Here is a 19,518-nt window from a genome sequence, read left to right on the forward strand (position 1 = left end):
GCTCCTGTCCTCGCTCTTCCATCCTCTTGACTCGTCCTGCAATTTCCTGTGATACACTACTACTCGGTCCTCTCCAAAAAGGTCCTTCACCGCTTTCCTCGAGCTCGTCCGCACGTCGTCGCAGCCCGCGTGTCGTTCACTCGACCGCCTGCGCCGATAAAAAAAAGTTGCGTGCGCTGTCCGCCTCGGCGCTCTAATACGAGTCCATGGAGATGGTGGACGCTCGAGAGGATGCCGGCATGAACATGCTGTCGCGCATGCTGGGTGTGAGCGTCGAGATGCTCTCCCTCGAGCCCACACTGTACGACCGGTCCACACGCTTGCTCTTGCGCTTGTACACGCACGTGTCCTTATCTATCCGGATGCCCCACTGGAACTCGTCGGCCTTGGTCACCACGTCCAGAAACTCGTTCAGCTTGGCGATTCGGTCGATGATGAGCTGGTCCGAGAAAAAGCCCGTGAGCGACTGGGTCTGCAGCTCCGGGATGTCGTGCTCACTCGTCGGGTTCTTGGCCTTGAGCGTCGCCGCCAAATTCCTGCATTGTAGGAAGCAAAAAATTAAAATGAGTCTACGTCTTCCGTCATTTTAGGTTCCAAGCAACGTACAAGAACGTGCTGTATCGATGCCAGAGCACCAGCGTGCCGCGAATGTCTGTTTCGATCTGCAGCTTGTATTCGACGTACTGCCGACCCTGCTTGGTCTTAATGCGACTAAACAGCACAACAGTTCAGCATACAAGTATTGTCAAGTTCTGAAAATGATACATATTTTGTCAATGACATGTCGTACCTGTCCACCACCTTGGCCGTGAGCAGCGAGATCTCGCGCATCTGGTCGATCTTGGACTGGTACGAGTCCAGCGTCTGCCGAAGCTGCACGTGCTCGCGCCGCAGGTCCACGCTGGCGTTCTGCAGGGCCATGTTGAGGATGGACGCACGCAGCTTCTCGTTCTCCTCCTCGAGAATGCGCTTCTTGGCCGCGGCCTCGGACAGCTGCGCCTCGTACTGGCGCGCGGCCTCCTCCGCCTTGGCCACTTTGTCGGCGGCGTCCGACAGCACGCGCTCCGTCCGCTTCGTGGGAGTGCCCATACCTATACGCGTCTGGAAAAATGAAGATGAGGGGAGAGCGGTCTGCCAGCATTAACATAACAGTTAGAACGCGTAACCTACAACCTTTCCGCACTGAGCTTGTTGGCGCAAAAAGGGAGAAAAAGAGGGGGTATTCATTCGCTCATCCACACGTACGCTGCTGCTGCGTCTGGAAGGGAGACGGCGCCGTGGAGCGGGGGAAGAGTCTAAGCCGCCGCGCGCGAGAAAGCTGGTTTCTGCTGCTCTGGGTGACCTCCGTCTGATGCGAGACAACTCGGCGAAAACGTGCCTGCTGGTGGCGTGGCTTGTCCCCCAACGTTCAGTTTCGGTTGCTGGGCCCGTCGCTGATTGGTGGAGAGGAGCCTACCCACGCCAGAGAAGGGCCGATTTGCGCTTATTCGTGACGATTTGCGCTAAAAGCACGCCAGCAGAGCTAAATGCGCGGCAGGCGGCAGAGGCCACAGCGACGGCGACAACGTGCTGCTGCTTCGAGCTGTCCACGGTGAGGTACATTCTGTATTAATGCTTGGCGCGCCACGAAGGACACAGGCGTGTCTTCATTGCATACGCCGAGCAATATGCGCGAGATGTTCCCGATGCCATTTCAACGATGATGGCGTCGTCACGTTGTGGCACGGAGTGGGCGGTCCAGTCCACGACCCAAGTACGTGGCGGCGATGCTGGTGTTGACCTGCCGCAAATGGAGCCCATTGGCAATGGCATCCGACTCCGTTGCAATTGTTGCAATCTCACACGTAGTGTTGAATTGTTACACCCATAGTGGTGGCGAGCAGATTGGGACGGCCGCAAAAGCTGGGCGGTTCCAGCTTGTGTGGCGACGAGGCCGGCGCGAACGGATTTCGCATCAAAAGCAGCATTACTGCGGCTCGGCTCGGATGGCACGGCGACCGGCGAAAGGCAGGAGCTGTCCAATCGCATGATGTCCGCTTGTGCGGCTCCGGCGTCTGCACACCGAATGTCTTGCAAACGCCCAGACCTCGTCGTGTGCGGCAGGCACAGCGCTTCGTGTTTGTCAGGATAGCATTCAGCTAAACCCGGGCTCGTAGGGGGATTCACAAAGATGAAACTTTCGCTCCATAAGTTTGACCTCGTTTGGCTACCTACAACTCCTCTCCCATTGGTTGAATCTATAGGAATCATTTCAGCTTGTCCTACAAACATTCTTGACAGCCAGATTGCTCGCTGATTATGCGGGACATGGAGCGCCGCCGTCCTGCGTCCCCCGACGCCGACCCAGACCTGGACCTGCTGCTGGACCAGGACCTGGACGACGCCGACTTCGACCGCCTGCTTGCCAGCCGCAGCTCCTCCAAGCGCAAACCCATGCGCCTCCTCCAGAAGCCGCAGAAGGCGGCGGCGCTGTTAATGCTATCCCATGCGCATCGCAGCGGTGCTAAACTGTTCCTTAAACTGTCCCTCGCCTGGCTCCTCTTCTCCTTGCTGTGGATTCGTTGGCCCATCTACTATCGCTTCGTGTTCGCGGCGCTGGAGAAGAAACTCGGCGACAAATTCGAGGTGGAGCCGCTGGTCGTGACGGTGGCCATAGTGCTGCCGTTCCTGCTCGCAGGGACAGTTTACTACTGGAAACAGGGTTCGATCGGCTCGCTGGTGCATTGGGGCCGGCAGCTTAAACTGTACCGATGGCTTAAGACCCACCCCAATGTTGGTAGCAGCTTCAACTTGGATGCGGTGGACGTGCTGCTCGTTAGCGGCTTCCTGTTGCTGCAACTAAACCTCGTGGTGGGCAAGTTGCTCATTGACAGGGAGAACGGCAAGCTTGCCAAGTCGGGCCTGCTGGACCGCACAGCAAGAGCCTTTGGCATGAACGGACTGTACGCCATGGTGCTGTCCGTGATGCTGGTGGCCAGGCAGTCCTTCTTGCACAAGTTTCTGGGGCTTTCGGGCGAACGCGCGGCGCGGTATCATGTGCTGACGGGTCAGTTTGGCTTCATCATGCTCATGTTGCACGGAGTTTTGTATGTTTTGGTGTGGTACATGCAAGGCAAGGTGGAAAAAATGCTGTTCCCGTGTCTGGGCGAAAGCTGCACGCCCAAACAACGCTACGGAACAACGCGCAACTTTTTCGGCGCGGTGGCGATGGTACCGCTACTGGTTGTTGCAGCGAGTTCGCTGGAGTGGGTGCGGCGCAAATATTTCCGAAGTTTTATCGTTCTGCACTGTGTGAGTGCGGTCTTTGTGGTGTTTACTGCGTTGCACTACTACGCGGCGACGTTTTGGCTCATTCCGGCACTTGTAGTGTATGGAATTTATCGTACCGTTTCGGCATTTGGGCGTGGAAAAGCGAGTGTGGTATCGGCGACCGCGATGAGCAACAAGGTTTTCCAATTGGAGCTGCGCCGATCATTGTCCAGGGGTTCCGACTTCTTGCCGGGGCAGTATGTGTACATTAAAGTAGATGCGATTGGGAAGGAGTGGCACCCTTTCACTATCAGCTCAAGTCCACTACGCAACCGTCACTCGTTCGTGTTGGATGCCAAGGTGCAAGGACCCTTCACGTCTCGGTTGTTGACGCTCATGAAGACGCAGCAACTTAATACGGTCCACGTCGACGGCTACTATGGTTCCGAGATCAAGGTGACGACTACTTTTAACTGGCTGCTTTTTGTAAGATGATAACTAACACACCCTTGTCGGATGCCGCAATTGTGATACTGCAGTTGACTCCGCACATGGTGTTTGTGGCAGGTGGCAGCGGCATGACACCTTTCCTGAGCATTCTCGATCATCTGAGAGCTCTTGCAGATGCAGGTGATCGAGATGTGGTCTCGGCTGAAGATTCGGAGCTGCCACGCACGCTGTGGATTATTTGGACGTGCCGCGACTTGGAACTGCTGGAGGCCCACTCAGAGCTTTTGGATGCAGTGAATCGTTGTTCGCGATGGAAATGCAAGGTGTGGCTGCACCTTACGCATGCTGCTAGTGGTGGCAGTGAATACGACAATGACGACGATGATACCCAAACGGAACCGGATGATCTGTCGGAGGAAGCGTCTCCACGAGTTCAGCGGTTTTATCCACCATCGTTGGAGCGTCATGCTTTCTCGGGTCACAGCTACATGGTTGGACTTCCGCTATTTCTTGGTGCATCTCTGGGGTGTGTTCTGCTGATGCTATGGGTGTTCCAGCTAAAAGAGTTTACGGCCAAGGCGTTCATGCGGCGCCCACTGTTGCTGTGCGCTGGCGCGTTGGGTGCCGTATTGGGTGCTAGTGTTGTGTTGTATTCACTGCAGCGCTGGCGCACTCGCAAGACTGGAGACGAACGCGATGGCTGCATGGGCGTCGCAATGGGTGAGATGGAAGTCGCAGGTCTGGACGTTTCGAGCCCTGCGCCACCCGCCACCCCAAGATCGGTTCCCACCCCGGCGCAGTCCTTGCTCAATCGCACCTTTTTGGTCGAAAAGGAGCGCCCGAATTTGGGTTCACGACTTGGTGATGTGCACAGTGAAATTCGCGAGAACTATGGGATGAAGGCGGACGTGGCATTGCTTGTGAGTGGACCTGCAGATCTGCAAGCTGGCGCACTGCTGCAATCGCGTCAGCTCCAAGCACCTGCGTTCAACGTGCATCAGAAATCTTTTCTGTTGTGAGCTGGATGTTGTGGATGCTTGAATGTTCGCCGTGAAGCGACTTCGTGTAGGTGTTGTGGTGCTGCACGGGTCATGATGGCCGAACGGAATAGATACAAGAAATGCCTACTTCGTCGATGCGACCCGTTTGCTACAAAAGAATGTTGGATTATCTCTTATGAAACCAGTGACACCACTCCTCAGGGGGCTCTCTACATGTACATGTAGTGGAAACCGTACAAGTGCAGCTTCCACTTGTTATCGATTGACAATTGTGCTGTCATTATCGTCAACTCTACCAGGTTTGCACCTTGCACTTGCGCCGCCAGCGAGGGCAGTGAAGTCACTCTTATTCTGCATTTGGCCAAGTTAAGCACACATCAACGGAACCAGTCAATGCCATTAAGCAACCAAACGTCAATCTCAAGACCTGCATCTTCGATTTTCTCGGCACTATGGTCGCGAAGGCTACGCATTGCAGCAACTTAGCCAGCTATCTTGCGACATAACCTCTTGAAGCGCAACAATTCTGCTTTGTGCCGTCCACCCGCAAGAAGCACATAGCTAAACAATTTGAAGCCCTTCCTCGACGGAAACGCCACCAAGGTCATAGGTAACGGTAGTAGTATTCCATTTACAATCCCGACTCCTAAGATTCAGCTCTTCCTCGTACATGTACCGGTTGTATGCTGTCACCGCCACTTTAGTTGTAGCGTATTCCTGGTTGCTTGGGCGCTTTGGCATGTACAGTAGCCAAACCCAGAGCAATTCCCATTGGGAATTTCCCAAGTGTCTTCGACTTGGCATTGTCCGCTGTTAGAAATGTTCATGGGATGGGACGACACTGCATCGAAGTATGGTTTGCAGGGAACTGCTGTTGGTCCCATCCTGTATTGTGATCGCGATTGGCGCTCCGCGCTCTCGCTGTGGAGTCAGTCTGCATTTTGCCAACAGCTCAGTCCACCGCTAAACCAAGTCTACCAACGCCAACGATAATGAACTTCAAGACGTGCTTCGCCGTTGCCCTCGCCGCCATCGTCGCCACCTCTGTCAGTGCCCAGCCGCCCCAGTACTGCGTGCCTACCGAGGAAAACGGCTGCCCCTCCCTCTACACGGAAGCGAGCATCGACGTGAGTAAGACCTGCCGTGATATCATTGCGGTCAAGGGAGGCGATTTCCTGGAGTGCTGCAAGAGTACGTGCGGCAAAGTAACGAACTAGCGAACTCACCCTCCAAGTCAAGCGATTCAGCGGCATACGCTCTAATGCAGACGGTAGCGCTGGGACCCTCCAATAAGGCCATCTGATAATGTTGGCAGTGCCGGTGAACGTTTGACGGTGAAGAAGTTCTAATACAAGAGATCCGTTATTTGTTTCGTCGTCATCCTTTGTCTTGCACCTGACACCTGACAGAAGAGACTTTAGGTCAATTCTTGTAGCGCTGCGGGTTACAAGACTAACAACTCGCCACTCTATTCAAGCAATTCACGTTCATCAGCGTCGCACTCCCGATAGTTTAGGGATATGTTTATGTCAGTATGTCGGGTTTAGCTGCGAATTCGGATATCGCTGCCCAAGCATGCAGTCGGAGGAATTTTCTGCTTGTTGCAATAAAACTTCAGAACACAAGCTCACGCTCATTTTCCAAGACAAGCACGCCCGTAAGGACATCAACGATGAACTTCAAGATCAGTCATCGCTGCCGTAGTCGCCACTATCGCCCCCCCCAATTCCCAGCAGCAAGTTTGCACAACCAAAAGTGCGGGTACCTATATGCCATGTAAACTCTCTGATTCAGCGTACTATCAGGCGAAAAGTGGTAACTTTGCCGCGTACTGCTCTACCAGTCGCCGGTTTAGCAACCCTTGCAACTGATCAGTGAGCCAAAAATCATTGCTTGCATCAGGCCTGAACTCAAAACCACTTGCATTGTATTCAAGGAGTCATCATGTCAGGCCTCCACCGACACACGAAGTTCTACGATAATCGTTGGCAAGATGTTGGTTGTGACGAATGCAGAACATTTACAGTGTCAAACCATGGTCGTTGAAAAGTATAAACAAATAATCACTCCAGATCGGCTCGAGCACTTATAAACAAAATATTTCCATCTCTCCGTTTATTTTTTAATACAGGAATACAGGAATGTGTTTCGGCCGTCGGCCCAACCGACTCGACAGAGCACGTTAATAGTACTACATGTACTGCAATTTGCGCAAAAAGTATTGCCATGATGGTACAGCGCCCGCTTCATAAAAAATAAAACCACGGTCAACAGATTTGCAAAACAAAGTTCCGCTCATTCGACTAAGAATTCGGAGTGTACTCCTTCCGTTAATTTAGACGGCGTTCATGATGTCCCAGAAGTTTTTATACTTAGAATACTCCTCCAGGCCGGGATTTTTATTCCAGAGTGACGGAGTATCTGCCAGATCCTTCAGGTTCGAGCTGAGACCCTTAGCCTTGAAAAATTCATCAGGAGTGACCTTGTTCTTAATCAAATCTCTGTGCGAGGAGCCCTTCTTGATGAGGTCAGAAACCTTTGCATTTCTTCTGTACCGTATTACTTTCTGGAACGGCTTCGCCACCATTTTGCCCAGTTTTGAGTTTTTCACCCCGTCCTTGAAGCTTCTAGCCAAAATCTTCACTATTGCAGTGGCCGCCGACATCCCTCTTTCTTCGTTTGTGGCATCGTCTTCCTCCTTGTCACTGGCTCGGAGCATTCGTTTGTCGGGGTTCGTGTTGACAGGATGGGTGGCCTGATTCATGTCCAGGGAAGGCAGCTTGGACAACGTGGAACCAACCGTGGGTGGCGAGAGAGCGTCACCGCTCGAAAGAAAGACGAGCGTGGCCACGACCAAAAGCAAACACTTGTGCATCATGGTGTGTTGGACGGCAGATGAAGGGGGGGGGGGGGGAGAACTCTTGAAGCTTTTGTCGGACGCGGCGCAAATTGGAGAATGAAGAATTTGAAGTGTGCTGTGAACCATCCACTCAGCAACATGATTGTCCGCTAACATTCTTACCGATCCGATCCGTGGCCACTTCGTCATGTCTGACTTTCAACATCCGGAGCTTTAGGTTGTCAAAATCCTCAGCTCAATCTCGTTTATATAGGTTCTTGTATGGGAATGACCTTGCAATGCACGGACCAGTGTCATAGCGAATCATGGGCTTTGCCTTCCCAGGGGGATTACAGTGTACTCAGTACCGGTACACTGTACAGCACTGCCGTCCAGTATAGCCTGCAGCAAACACTGTTCACTCTTACTTTCTATTGACCAAGTTTCCCGATGAACTCCTCAAAAATATGGCAGAGGCAAGTCCAATTAACGTTGATCATTAGCTATACTGGCGCCTATTTCAGCTTCACTTTATGGATCTAACATGACAAGGGAGGGGGGTCTCGACATCTCGCTGCCATATGGCATACATGTTCATTGCTCATCCAAATGTTCCTCCCTTCCGTAGCCTTCGGGTCCCCGATGGCTACAAAATGTCCGCCTGTCGATTTGTTCAACGGTCGGTGAATTAACCGCTATATATTACCTGGATTACTCGCCATTTATTTGGTAACATCATGGGCTGGGCGCGGCAAACGGTGTGCAAGTGGTCCGAGAGGGAGCAGACAAGACCAATACTTGTAGTATTGTGCTTTGCAAATTTTTTGTCGCTCCATTTAATGCAAATCGAGATCATAAAACATGCGAAAGGAGCTAAAACGTGCCTTATATTGGCTTTTCCTTACCTGCTCAAACAAGCACTTCGGTAGCAGTGAGTCCCTTGGAAGACGCCAAGGTGTCGCCGGCTGCCAACGCTCAAATATTGCGCTGTTTGCGCTGTGCGATGACTCTTTAGCTTCGTCTGTGTGTGTCCTAGCTGTTCCTGCATCGTAGCGTGCTGCTGCACACCTGTGAGAAAAGTTGTTCCGCCACAAGTAAGTTCGCCCATGTTCCTAAACTGAAAGATACTACATCGCACGATCATCTTGACGAGCGGATCGTTTCCTTTCCGTCTTCCACTACACCGCTAGTTAAAAACAAGTTGTACCAACGCCACAGGGTTCGCGCATTCGGGCCAACTATGTCATTAACATACTGCATACAAATACCATACACATGAATGAGAAAGATGGCTCTCCACCAAAAGGCTTGAGAGTACATGCTGCACTTGTGTGCGAACAAGGTTATAGAAAACTGAACTAGTTCGAAGATGATCTGCATCCACCAATTCCTGTGTCCGAAAACTGGCGCCGCAATGCTTTATAATGAGTATGAAAGTGGTGCATTACTAGCCGGACAGACGGAGAGATGGATTTTTTTATAAATCGGCCCGGATTGCCGATTTCAAACGGCAATTCGAGTGTACATGTTTGAGCCATAACAGACAGACAGCTACATGCACTGTTTTAATACAATGACAATTATCGTATTTTATGAGTAAGACTACGAAACTCATGTACATTGGGTTCTGTAACATGGGTGACCGCAATATCATACACGTAGATTGAAAATCAGTTGGTAGTATACGTACTCCCGCTTCGCAAGGCTGGGCCGAGAAGCTTGTAGATGCACTAGCAATTGGATTATCGTCAAGTTAACGGTCTTGCTTACCAGCCTAGAATGCCTTTTTAAACCAACTATTCTAACTTTGCCCCACCTGACCGAATAGCAACCACAAAAAGCAATTGCCCACCCGCTTACGTGACGGTTTTGAAATTTCTCTTTTTTTATTTTCTATCGCTTTAAAAAAATATAGCCAACACTTAAAAATCATTAAACGAGTTCACGGATGCTTACAAGACTTGTGCTACAGAAGTATTATTGTTTTTTTATGAATTGGCAATAGTTTCACTAACAATATTCAATATGGGCAGCAAAAATAAGTATATATTCTGCCCGCTCCCTTAAACAAATTACGAATTTGTCAAAGTTTCATTTTGAGATTATATAAAGGGCTATTTATTTAAAAGCTAAAACAATACCACTTTTGAAATAGTTTCCCTGATCCACGGTAAAACAGTAGCCTTTCAAATAGTAGCACGTTTTATTTAAAAATGGTATTATAACACATGAGGAAACATTGCTAAATTAGTCATATTTGTTTTACAACTGACGGGCGGAAGGTTAAGTCATTTTGGAGAGGCGGGATCCCTCATCTATAGGCGACTCTTCAGCTTTTCTCTTTGACCGTTCCCCATTCGGAGTCCTTAAACACAAGGAATCTTCGGTAGTTGTGGCCAGAGGGGGGAGCAATGATAGATTGAAACCTAACAGATTCTTAAAACTTATACTCATTTGGTTCTTGTAAAAAGGGTAAAAACCACATCTTTATTTTGGCTTCGCCTCAAACATCCGTAAAAACAACATCATTATTGGGGCTTCGCCTCAATCATTTACTGCCGATGTATCCTTATTTTCTGAAATAGTCACTTGGCAGCGAAACTCTATCAACCAGTACTACATGTACATGTATTACAAAATAATAATAGTAAGTGTTTAAAATATCCGAGGCTTGATCTGCGATCTGAAGAAGCACAGGTAAAATGCCTCTGCATAAAGTCACGCTTTCCTGCCCGCTCGTCCAGAGTTGACGCCTCTCACCGAAACGCGCCGTTGCTGTTCCTGCGGCCCATCAAAACTTTGCTGATCCCGTCAAATCGACTGTCGCCGATATCGTGCCTCCTCCTTTAGCGACCGTCGGGAACATTGCAGCCTCCAGTTGTTTTGCACGAAGCAACCAAAATCTGGTCCAAATGATCAGGAAGGGTGACTGAGTCCTGGTGCCGGCATTCCCGTATGTACATGCAGCGCCGTACGTCACGTGGACATTCCTGGCGCCACCCACAGGGAGCCTTCTGGGTCACCGAGTCGATGCCAAGCGTTTATTTCGTCGCGTCCGTTGGCGAGATGGGTTCATTGCGTGCTGAACTCTTCGAGTCAGACCTGATAGGTACACTGTACCATAGTACAGTCTCCTCTGTAAATCTGAAACAGATTTACATTTCAGCAACTATCATCTATGCTCCATGCATTCGTTCTCACAGCAAAGCTAACTACTGTGGACCCTTCTAAACTCACGTGGAGGCAGTGCTATCGACTACAACAGGATATTCCACGCTGCAATTCTGTAAATCAGGACCTCCGAGCGCAGCTGTGTGATTGGCTGCTCGGGCGGTTATGCACGAGGAAAGACCAGGCGAAGAGGAGGGAGAGACTCGTCGTCGGGCCGAGCCACACACCGCAGCAGCGAGCGACTCCACGATCGCCGCGTCAGGCAGGAACGAACGCACGCCTTCTCCTTTCCCACACGGAGACTCGACGCGCAGTACGCGGTCAAGAAGCGCACCCCCTCCCTCCCTCGCACAATGGCGGATGAGGCATCAGCAGCGGGCGGCATGCTGGACAACGGCGCCATGGTCTGGGTGCCGCACGACGAGCACGTGTGGAAGAAGGCCGTGGTGGTGCGTCGCCTAGATGACGGCGTGAGCGCCGAGGTGCGGCTGCAGCCCAACGACGACGGCGAGTGGGACAAGGACGACGGACTCGAGAAAATCGTCAACATCCGCGACATCGCGCGCCTCGCCGGGGAGGTCTCAGACGAAGCTATGCCCATCTGCAACGTGTTCGAGGCAGACGGCGCCAACGACATGTGCACGCTCAACCACCTGCACGAGCCGGCCGTGCTCAAGAACCTCGAGCTGCGCTTCGCCAAGAAGATGCCGTACACGTACACGGGTGCTATCTGTATCGCCGTAAACCCGTACCAGTGGCTGGACCTGTATGGTCGCGAGCTGTACCTGCAGTATCTGGAGCAGCCGCGCGACTCACTTGCCCCGCACCCGTTTGCCCTCTCGGCCACGGCCTATTTGGACATGAAGCGGACGCAGGTGGACCAGAGCATCCTCGTGAGCGGCGAGTCCGGCGCCGGCAAGACGGAGACGGTCAAGATCATGATGAACCACCTGGCATCCATCTCTGGGGGTGGCAACCACGGCACCAAGGTCATTGAACAAGTGCTCAAGTCCAATCCGCTGCTCGAGTCGTTTGGTAACGCCAAGACAAAGAGGAACGACAACTCGAGTCGGTTCGGAAAGTTCGCGCAGCTGCAATTCGACACCCTCGGGTCGCTCGTCGGCTGTCTGTGCGAGACGTACTTGCTCGAGAAGAGCCGCGTCGTGGGCCAGACTGAGGGTGAACGCAACTATCACATTTTCTACCAAATCTTCTGTCTCTCGGAGGAGCGCAAGTCCAAGCTCAAGCTGAGCGGCGACGTCACGAGCTACAAATACGTGACGGAGGGCGCGGACGCCGAGCTCACGGGTATCGACGACGTACAATGCCTCAAGGAGACACAAGAAGCCCTGGATATCATTGGCATTTCGAAGGAGGAGCAGAACGGCATCTTTGAAATTGTGGCGGCGATTCTGAACCTGGGTGAGGTGGAATTCGAGGCCAACGGCAACGACAACGAGAAGTCCCACGTGAGCAACGAGAGCATCGTGGACAACGTGGGTGCCCTGCTGGGCACTGAAAGCGCGGCGCTGCACTCGACACTTCTGGAACGCTCGATCACGGCCGGTTCCGAGTCGTACACGATCCCGCTAAACGCCGAGCAGGCCTCAGACCTGCGCGACGCTTTGGCGAAGGGCATGTACACGCAGCTGTTCGACTGGCTGGTACACCGCATCAACAAGGCTATTTGCTCCACGAACAATGTGAAGACGCACATTGGCCTGCTGGATATCTTTGGGTTTGAGAGCTTTGACCAGAACGGCTTCGAGCAGCTCTGCATCAACTACGCTAACGAGAAGCTGCAGCAGAAGTTTAACAGCGACGTGTTCAAGGATGTGCAGCAGGAGTACGTGGATGAAGGCATCCCTCTTACGCTCGTAACCTTCGAGGACAACCAGCCGATTCTGGACTTGATCGAGGGACGAATGGGTATTGTCAGCATGCTGAACGAGGAAGTGCTGCGCCCCCAGGCCACGGATAGCACATTCGTGAGCAAGGTGCTGGACGCCTGCAGCAATCACCCCAGCATCGAGAAGAACAGAATTAACCCGCTGGAGTTCACTATCCACCACTACGCCGGCGACGTCACGTACAACGGCACGGGCTTTTTGGAGAAGAACAAGGACACTCTCCCCACTGACATGGTGCAGCTGCTATCTGGCAGCCAGAATGACGTCATCTCGGGCATCTTCACGCCCACGCAGAAGGGCAAGCGTAACAGCCGTGGCAAGCACGGAAAGGAAAGTCGCCAGAAGGGTTTCTTGGTTGGTAACACCATTGCTGGCGCCTTCCGCAAGCAGCTTTCGGAGCTAATGGAGACCATCAACAAGACTTCGTCGCAGTACGTGCGATGCATCAAGCCGAACGCAAACAAGAGCGCGGTGGAGTTCAACCGCCTCATGATTGTGGAGCAACTTCGTTGTGCCGGTGTGATTGCCGCTATCCGAATCAGTCGTGCTGCCTTCCCTAACCGTTTGCCGCTCGTGGAGTTCCAACAGCGTTTCCAGATTATCTGCCCGTCCGCGTTGCGCGACGCTGAGCCTTCAGTAATGGTTGCTGGTCTTCTCAAGGAGTTGATTCCCGACATGGCCACCACTATGCAGAACACGAAGTTTGCTGTTGGTACGACCAAGGTCTACTTTAGTTCGGGTCTGCTGCAGAGACTGGAGGACCGCCGTAACGTGATTCTTAAGGATCACGCCATTCTTATTCAGAAGACGATGCACGGATACGTGCACCGCACACGCTTCGTGCGACAGCGCGCCGCTGTGGTCGAGATCCAGGCGATTACGCGCGGCGGTCTTCAGGCGAAGCGCTACCGGACGCTGCGCGGTGGTGTTATTAAGCTGCAGTCTCTCGAGCGTGGCCGTAAGCAACGCTATCTGTTCGCACTGCTGGTTGAGCGTGTGCGCAAGGAGCGTGAACGCGAGCAGGAGCGCCTTCGCAAGATTGCTATGGAAGAAGAGCAGCAGCGCATGCACCACAAGGAGATGGAGGAGCGCGAGCACAGCGACCCCCAGCCGGTAAGTTTCGATACTGCCCACGTTGATTGATTTGACTATTTTGCATGGTTACTAAGGAGATTGTTCTGTGATAGGAGCCTGTGGAAGATGATTGGAGTGACGAAAGCGACAACGAAGTGGAAGAGGAGGAGGAAGTAGGCGAGCGTGGCGGACCCGTGTCTCCGCGTACGCTACGTGCCCTCACCGAAGCGGCTTCCAAGGTTGCGGAGGCAGAGTCTGCCGCTCGCGACGCTAAGTCCGCTGCTGAAGCCGCCTTGGAGCTCAACCGCGAGCTTGTGTCTCAAAACGATCGCCTACGTTCGACTCTGTCGTCCAACGTCGCCGAGTACGCAGACGCTGAGCTTCTTCGTGAAAACGAGCGCCTCAAGCAGCAGGTGCTGCAACTGCAGACAAAGCTGGTGCGGTCGCAAGAGGTCTCGCTGATATCCGCCAAGGTGGTGGACAGTCGGATCACATACCGTGAAGGCCGTCAGTTTGTCGAGTACAAGCTGCAGATTGAGACCAACACACGTGGCACGCTGTATGTGTGGCACCGTTACAGCACGTTCCGTAACCTGGCCGCTACGCTGCAGACGAAGAACGGATACAAGCGCAAGGAGATTCCGGAGCTCCCGAACAAGCAGCTCTTCGGGAACTTTTCCGAGAAGATCATCCAGGACCGTGTGGCTAAGCTGAACCAGTTCCTGGAGGCTGCGACCAACGCCGAGTACCTCCAGTGGGGTATTCGTGTGGACCAGGACACGTGCGTGTACAAACGCCGTGTGAAGAGCGCCTCCCGTGAGAGCATCTCGCTCGCGAGCACTCACTCGTCATCACCGCGTTCATCATCCCGCTTGTCGATGAAGTCGTTTAGCTTCCGTCGCGGCAGTACGGCTGGAAATTAGACTGCTAAAAGGTGTAAGTGTATCGTGCAAAATCGCGAATGGACTAAGAAGAGCGCAGTAATTGGACTGATGCCTGTGCGTCCGGCACCTTGGAGCCCGCGACCGGAGGACGGCCCGACTAGCGAGTCAAGAAACGGAGTGCAGTTGAAAGTGTGGACGGCGTATGGTACTCGTCGCACGCGTTGAGAGAATTCAGGAGGCTAAAGCGTTGAAGAGCAGCACAGCAAGCAAAGCACATTAGATGGAAGTTCTGCGTTAATGCCTATATTTTCGATCCGCCCGTGTGCATCATGTTTTCACCTGGCCTGGAGCATGCCTGTTGCTGATGAACTTGCAAGCGAGCGCCCACGTGTAGTTTTTTCGCCTGCTGAAGGAGTTTTTTCAATGTTAAACCGCGGTGCTCATAACCGCCACCAAGCAAATTCAGATTTTTGACAGATAAGTCGTATCCGTGCTGTTGTAATCCAGCTGCAGAGTGGTGGTGATGCGTGAGAAGATCTCAAGAACATGCAGAGTGATGATCAGAGAGTTGAAGTTCTCGGCAACTTCAACTTGTGGAGCTGTGGCGCTGGGCGTCTTATATCAACACGAGCGATTTCAGTCAATATTCTTCACCTTACATCGCTCAGATGTAATTCAGTCGCGTTTTTGCCGTGTCGAGCGCAAGGTGCAAAATGGCGACGCAAGCTGGAGACAGCAACAGCCTCGCGAACAAATCAGCTATGAACGATTTGAAAACACAAGCAAGTGGTGAGCGCATGAAAACGACAAACCCACTACGAGCTGCGTGCAACAAGAAGCTGGTGCAGGGCTGGAGTTGGATCGCGAGCTGGAGGCCCAGAACATTTGGCTCAGAGAGCAACTCATTGCAGGCCTGGACAAGGCCAGAATACAGCTAAGACTCAAATGAGGCAGCAAGTACTGGAGCTGGAGAACAAACTGGAGAAGAAGAAGGAAATCGCTCTGATGCCTGCGGAGGTCATCCAGTGATAGCCAGCAGCTCGTCGAGTACAAGCTGTGGCATGAGACCGACACTCCAGGGGCGCTGTTTGTGTGGCACCGGTACAGTACATTCAGGAAATTGGCGGAGACCTACAAACCACGCAGGAAGCAAATATTCAACAACTTCTCAGAAAAGGTTATCCACAGAGTGCGTTCTCAAATTGAATCAGTTCGCAACCAATTCCGGTGGGGTTGTATTCCTGTCGACTGCGTGTACAAGCGCCGCAAAAGAACAACAACTCGTCTGTCTTCGTCTCTCAAAACGAAAGGTTGGACGTTGCATTCCAGGAAGAACGATGTGGATGCATTCGTCATGTCGGCGAAGGCTGTTAACAATGGTGTTCAAAAGCAAGTAGTACGCCCGTTCATCGAGTACCAGCTTCGGACTAAGAAGGATGTTCACAACAGGATGCTTGCGTGTTACCGCTGCAGCGCTCTCTATATCAGTGGGCGGGGACACTGCAGAGTGAAAATCCTCGCCACATGATTCCACAACTTCCGAAGACCAAGCTGATACGATTGACCCGTTTTTAAAGGAAATTGTAAAGTTGGAACACCTTCAGTGAATTGCTGGAGACGACGGGGACTTTGTTTGCAACGAAGGGGGCAGCATTGACATATCAACGCGAGCAGGACTTGGAGTCTAGAAACCCTTTGGCGTCAGTCTCCAATCTGTTTCCTCTGAGGCGCGCCAGCACGAAGGCAGCGAAGTGCTGCTTTGTGAACGCAAGCGACCTGAGAGCATCTTGGGTACTTTGGGGTGCTTTCATCAGTTGTAAAGTCACAAAAAAGTTGCAGTTGTGACGTACTTACAAGTACTTTGCGCCAAGGTACCAACGGAGAGCACGAGCAAGAAGGCACTCGTTGCACAAACTCAATTTTCAACGTAAAGCAGTTTCATTTGGTGGGTTCTGCATCATCAGGAGATGCCTATACTCCACTTGGGTAGCTGATTCATCAGCGTCGGCAACCTTCCAACCGAAGTCCTTCATTGAAGGGCTTCCAGCGTGCATTTACGCGGTACGGAGAATGATGTGCACACCGCTGTCCGTGTCCACGACGTTGCTCAGCTCGCCCACCTTCAGCGCAAACCTGGTAGTCATCATCCAAAGAACCAATTAGGGCGTCCTATCTGTAGTAGTAGCGTGCACTGCACACGTACGTGGCGTCCTCGAAGGGCTTCTGCATCATGCCGCGCCCGAACGGACCCAGGTCACCGCCGCGAGTGCCGCTGCAGCCAGCAACAAACAACCAAGTTACTACCAGCAAGATCCCAATTCAGTACTTCATTCTCTAGATCTACTTACCTGTTGCAATCGCTGTACTGGGTCGCCAGATCCTCAAACGTGGCCTGGCCTGACACAATCTGGGCGCGCAGCTCTGTCATCAGGAAGCAGTGAGCCCCCCACCTCCTTCAGATTCATACTCAACCATCTACGTACCAAGCAGCCTGGCGATGGCCTCCTCCTTGGAGCGTGTGATGTTGTCGGACAGACGCGACGCTACAACAACAGACACAGTCAGTCAGGTCTGCAGCTGCTCTCGTTGTATTTGCGAGACCCACGCGCGTACCGGGGCGACGCGAGCCGCTGTGCTTGATCAGCAGGTGAGACGCGCGGACTTGATCTAATTCATGGCAACAGCATTAGATCCCATACACAGCAACAAGTCCAACCAGCCAGCAGCACCGCACCGGTCATCGTAACGTAGCTCTTCAGATTGTGTTGCAATTTGAAGAGGGGGATCCCGTACTTTACCGAATTGGATTATGTAACCAAACATCATATTCACGTTTCATACACACCACATCGGTCGTGATCGGGTTTGACACGCATTCCCAAGCAGCATCCGAGCCGCACAAGTTCGTACGCCGCTATGTGGACGCAGGACTTTGCGCGTGTGCTGCAGGGAGCTGGCAAAGTGGCGGAGCAGCTGGCGCGGACGCAAGGCCCCGACGTGGCGGCCAAGGGCTCGCAGCTATCCAAGCACGCGACGGAGCTGGCGCGCCTCGTTCCCTACTTCCTCAACGGCGAGGGCTCTGCCGCTCCTGCGTCGTCTCCAGCAGCGCCCGAGCCTGTGCCGACGCAGGAGAAGGCGCCGGTGCTGAAGCAGCAGACGGAGACGCAGCACCTCAAGATCAAGACGGAGAGCGAGAAGATCCACGTGCCAGAGCCGCTCAAGGCTCCACAGCCCGTGGAGAAGCCGCCGGTGCTGGAGGAGGAGCCTCCGCGCCGAGTGTGGGAGGAGAAGCACGTGCCATCGTCCCCGCTGTCCCGTATTTTGGGCTTCGGAGGCCTTGCGGCGAGACTCGCGGTAGGCACAGCGGCGGAGATCGTGCGCAGCGGAGGCAAGAACGGCACGTACAATGCACTGGTGTCGGACGCCAATGCGGAGAAGCTGGCGGGGACGCTGTGCACTATGAGAGGTGCAGCGTTGAAGCTCGGGCAGATGCTGAGTATCCAGGACGAGGCCATGATCCCGTCCAAGCTGGCGGTCGCGCTGGATCGCGTCCGTGAAAAGTACGATGGATGGTTGTGGAGGTTGCTAGTGTGGGTGACTCACTGAGGTATTGCTACTTGTTGCTTGCTGTAGTGCGCATGTGATGCCGAAGGACCAGCTGCACCAGCAGCTCGAGAGTGAGCTCGGCGAAGACTGGCGCAGCAAGTTTCAGGAGTTCGACGACGTTCCTATCGCGGCCGCATCCATTGGGCAGGTATCCGATGTGGCTGTTTATTTCCTTTGGTGAACAGTTTGGTGAGAAGTTTGTGGTTGTGCTTGGCTAGGTGCACCGTGCGACCCTTTTGAACGGCGATCGTGTGGCCATCAAGATTCAATACCCGGGCGTGGCTGAGTCTATTGGCAGTGACCTGCTCAACCTCAAGAGACTAGTGACATACACCAACATCCTGCCGCGTGGACTGTACATTGATGAGATCATTCGTGTGGGCAAGGAAGAGCTTACGGCCGAGTGCAACTACGCCAATGAGGCGGAGAACCAGGAGCGTTTTAAGAAGCTTATCGCGCAGCACGGTATGGGTGAAAAGTACGTCGTACCACGTGTGTACCGGGAGCTGAGTACGTCGCGTATTCTGACGACGCAGCTGATCTCCGGAGTCGCCGTTGACAAGGCTGTGCACCTCTCACAGGATGTGCGAAACAGCATCGGCCGCCGTATCCTCGACCTCACGATCCACGAACTCTTCAACTGGCGCTTCATGCAGACAGACCCGAACTGGAGCAATTTTATGTATAACGCGTCCACCGACACGATCGGGCTTGTGGACTTTGGTGCTGCTCGTGAGTATCCAAAGTCATTCGTAGATGACTACTTTAACGTTGTGTGGGCTGCGGCAAACGAGGACGAGAAGACGCTCGTTGATTCCTCCATCAAGATGCACTTCCTCACTGGCGACGAGTCTCCAGCAATGATGCGTGCTCATATTGCTGCGGGTATGGTGGTTGGTGAGCCCTTCCGATCGCACGAGCCTTTCGATTTCCAGAAGAGCAAGCTGACGACTCGGCTTGGCCAGCATACAGAGGTGTTCATGCACGGCCGTCTGACACCTCCTCCGCAGGAAGTGTATTCCCTGCACCGCAAGCTTGCTGGCGCCTTCCTGATGTGCATCAAGCTGCGTGCTGTAGTTCCCTGTCGGGACGTGCTCGAAGAAGTGCAGCGCCAATATTACTCTTAACTGGCGTGGCTTTTGGTGGGCTTTAGACGCACCTGCTGAACGAGAAGTACCAGATCGACAGGCACACTCAAGGCAATGACTGCACTAAGAGGCAGATCATAGCCGTTTAAATAAAAAAACGACAAAGCTTTTAGACTGGAAGAATGCGAGATGTCTACAGTCTGTCCATTGAGCATGCATGTAGGCGTCAAGCTTCGGATGATGGAG

At 53.0% G+C, this 19,518-nt stretch overlaps 6 protein-coding genes across 7 annotated transcripts; 3 read left to right on the forward strand and 3 right to left on the reverse strand.

Moving 5' to 3' along the window:
• Positions 1 to 193: 193 nt before the first annotated feature.
• Positions 194 to 1,602, reverse strand: KRP23_3375 (uncharacterized protein; the record flags this gene model as incomplete). The annotated part of the gene is made up of 5 exons (XM_067888218.1): positions 194 to 536; positions 607 to 711; positions 791 to 1,131; positions 1,246 to 1,378; positions 1,457 to 1,602. The coding sequence occupies 5 exons, from the start codon at positions 1,600 to 1,602 to the stop codon at positions 194 to 196; spliced, it is 1,068 nt and encodes a 355-aa protein (XP_067747479.1).
• A 696-nt stretch (positions 1,603 to 2,298) lies between these two features.
• Positions 2,299 to 4,718, forward strand: KRP23_3376 (Ferric reduction oxidase 7, chloroplastic; the record flags this gene model as incomplete). Its single annotated transcript, XM_067888219.1, has 2 exons — positions 2,299 to 3,705; positions 3,789 to 4,718. 2 exons carry the CDS (start codon positions 2,299 to 2,301, stop codon positions 4,716 to 4,718), a joined length of 2,337 nt encoding a protein of 778 aa, XP_067747480.1.
• Positions 4,719 to 7,035: 2,317 nt separating this feature from the next.
• Positions 7,036 to 7,578, reverse strand: KRP23_3377 (RxLR effector protein 207; the record flags this gene model as incomplete). Its single annotated transcript, XM_067888220.1, has 1 exon — positions 7,036 to 7,578. The coding sequence occupies one exon, from the start codon at positions 7,576 to 7,578 to the stop codon at positions 7,036 to 7,038; it is 543 nt and encodes a 180-aa protein (XP_067747481.1).
• Positions 7,579 to 11,063: 3,485 nt separating this feature from the next.
• KRP23_3378 (Unconventional myosin-Vc) lies at positions 11,064 to 14,617 on the forward strand (the record flags this gene model as incomplete). Of its 2 annotated transcripts, none has more annotated exons than XM_067888221.1 (2): positions 11,064 to 13,733; positions 13,808 to 14,617. In XM_067888221.1, the coding sequence occupies 2 exons, from the start codon at positions 11,064 to 11,066 to the stop codon at positions 14,615 to 14,617; spliced, it is 3,480 nt and encodes a 1,159-aa protein (XP_067747482.1). The 2 variants fall into 2 exon arrangements, with proteins under 2 accessions (XP_067747482.1, XP_067747483.1); XM_067888222.1 differs by having other exon boundaries at positions 13,811 to 14,617.
• Positions 14,618 to 16,632: 2,015 nt separating this feature from the next.
• On the reverse strand, positions 16,633 to 17,319 carry KRP23_3379 (Peptidyl-prolyl cis-trans isomerase Pin1; the record flags this gene model as incomplete). The annotated part of the gene is made up of 6 exons (XM_067888223.1): positions 16,633 to 16,711; positions 16,782 to 16,850; positions 16,927 to 16,999; positions 17,062 to 17,121; positions 17,192 to 17,245; positions 17,313 to 17,319. The coding sequence occupies 6 exons, from the start codon at positions 17,317 to 17,319 to the stop codon at positions 16,633 to 16,635; spliced, it is 342 nt and encodes a 113-aa protein (XP_067747484.1).
• Positions 17,320 to 17,494: 175 nt separating this feature from the next.
• Positions 17,495 to 19,311, forward strand: KRP23_3380 (Protein ABC transporter 1, mitochondrial; the record flags this gene model as incomplete). Its single annotated transcript, XM_067888224.1, has 3 exons — positions 17,495 to 18,138; positions 18,212 to 18,332; positions 18,403 to 19,311. The coding sequence occupies 3 exons, from the start codon at positions 17,495 to 17,497 to the stop codon at positions 19,309 to 19,311; spliced, it is 1,674 nt and encodes a 557-aa protein (XP_067747485.1).
• Positions 19,312 to 19,518: the final 207 nt, after the last annotated feature.

Source organism: Phytophthora ramorum (genome assembly GCF_020800215.1).
Source record: "Phytophthora ramorum isolate Pr-102 chromosome Unknown Phyram_PR-102_s0003, whole genome shotgun sequence".
Lineage (NCBI taxonomy): Eukaryota > Oomycota > Peronosporomycetes > Peronosporales > Peronosporaceae > Phytophthora > Phytophthora ramorum.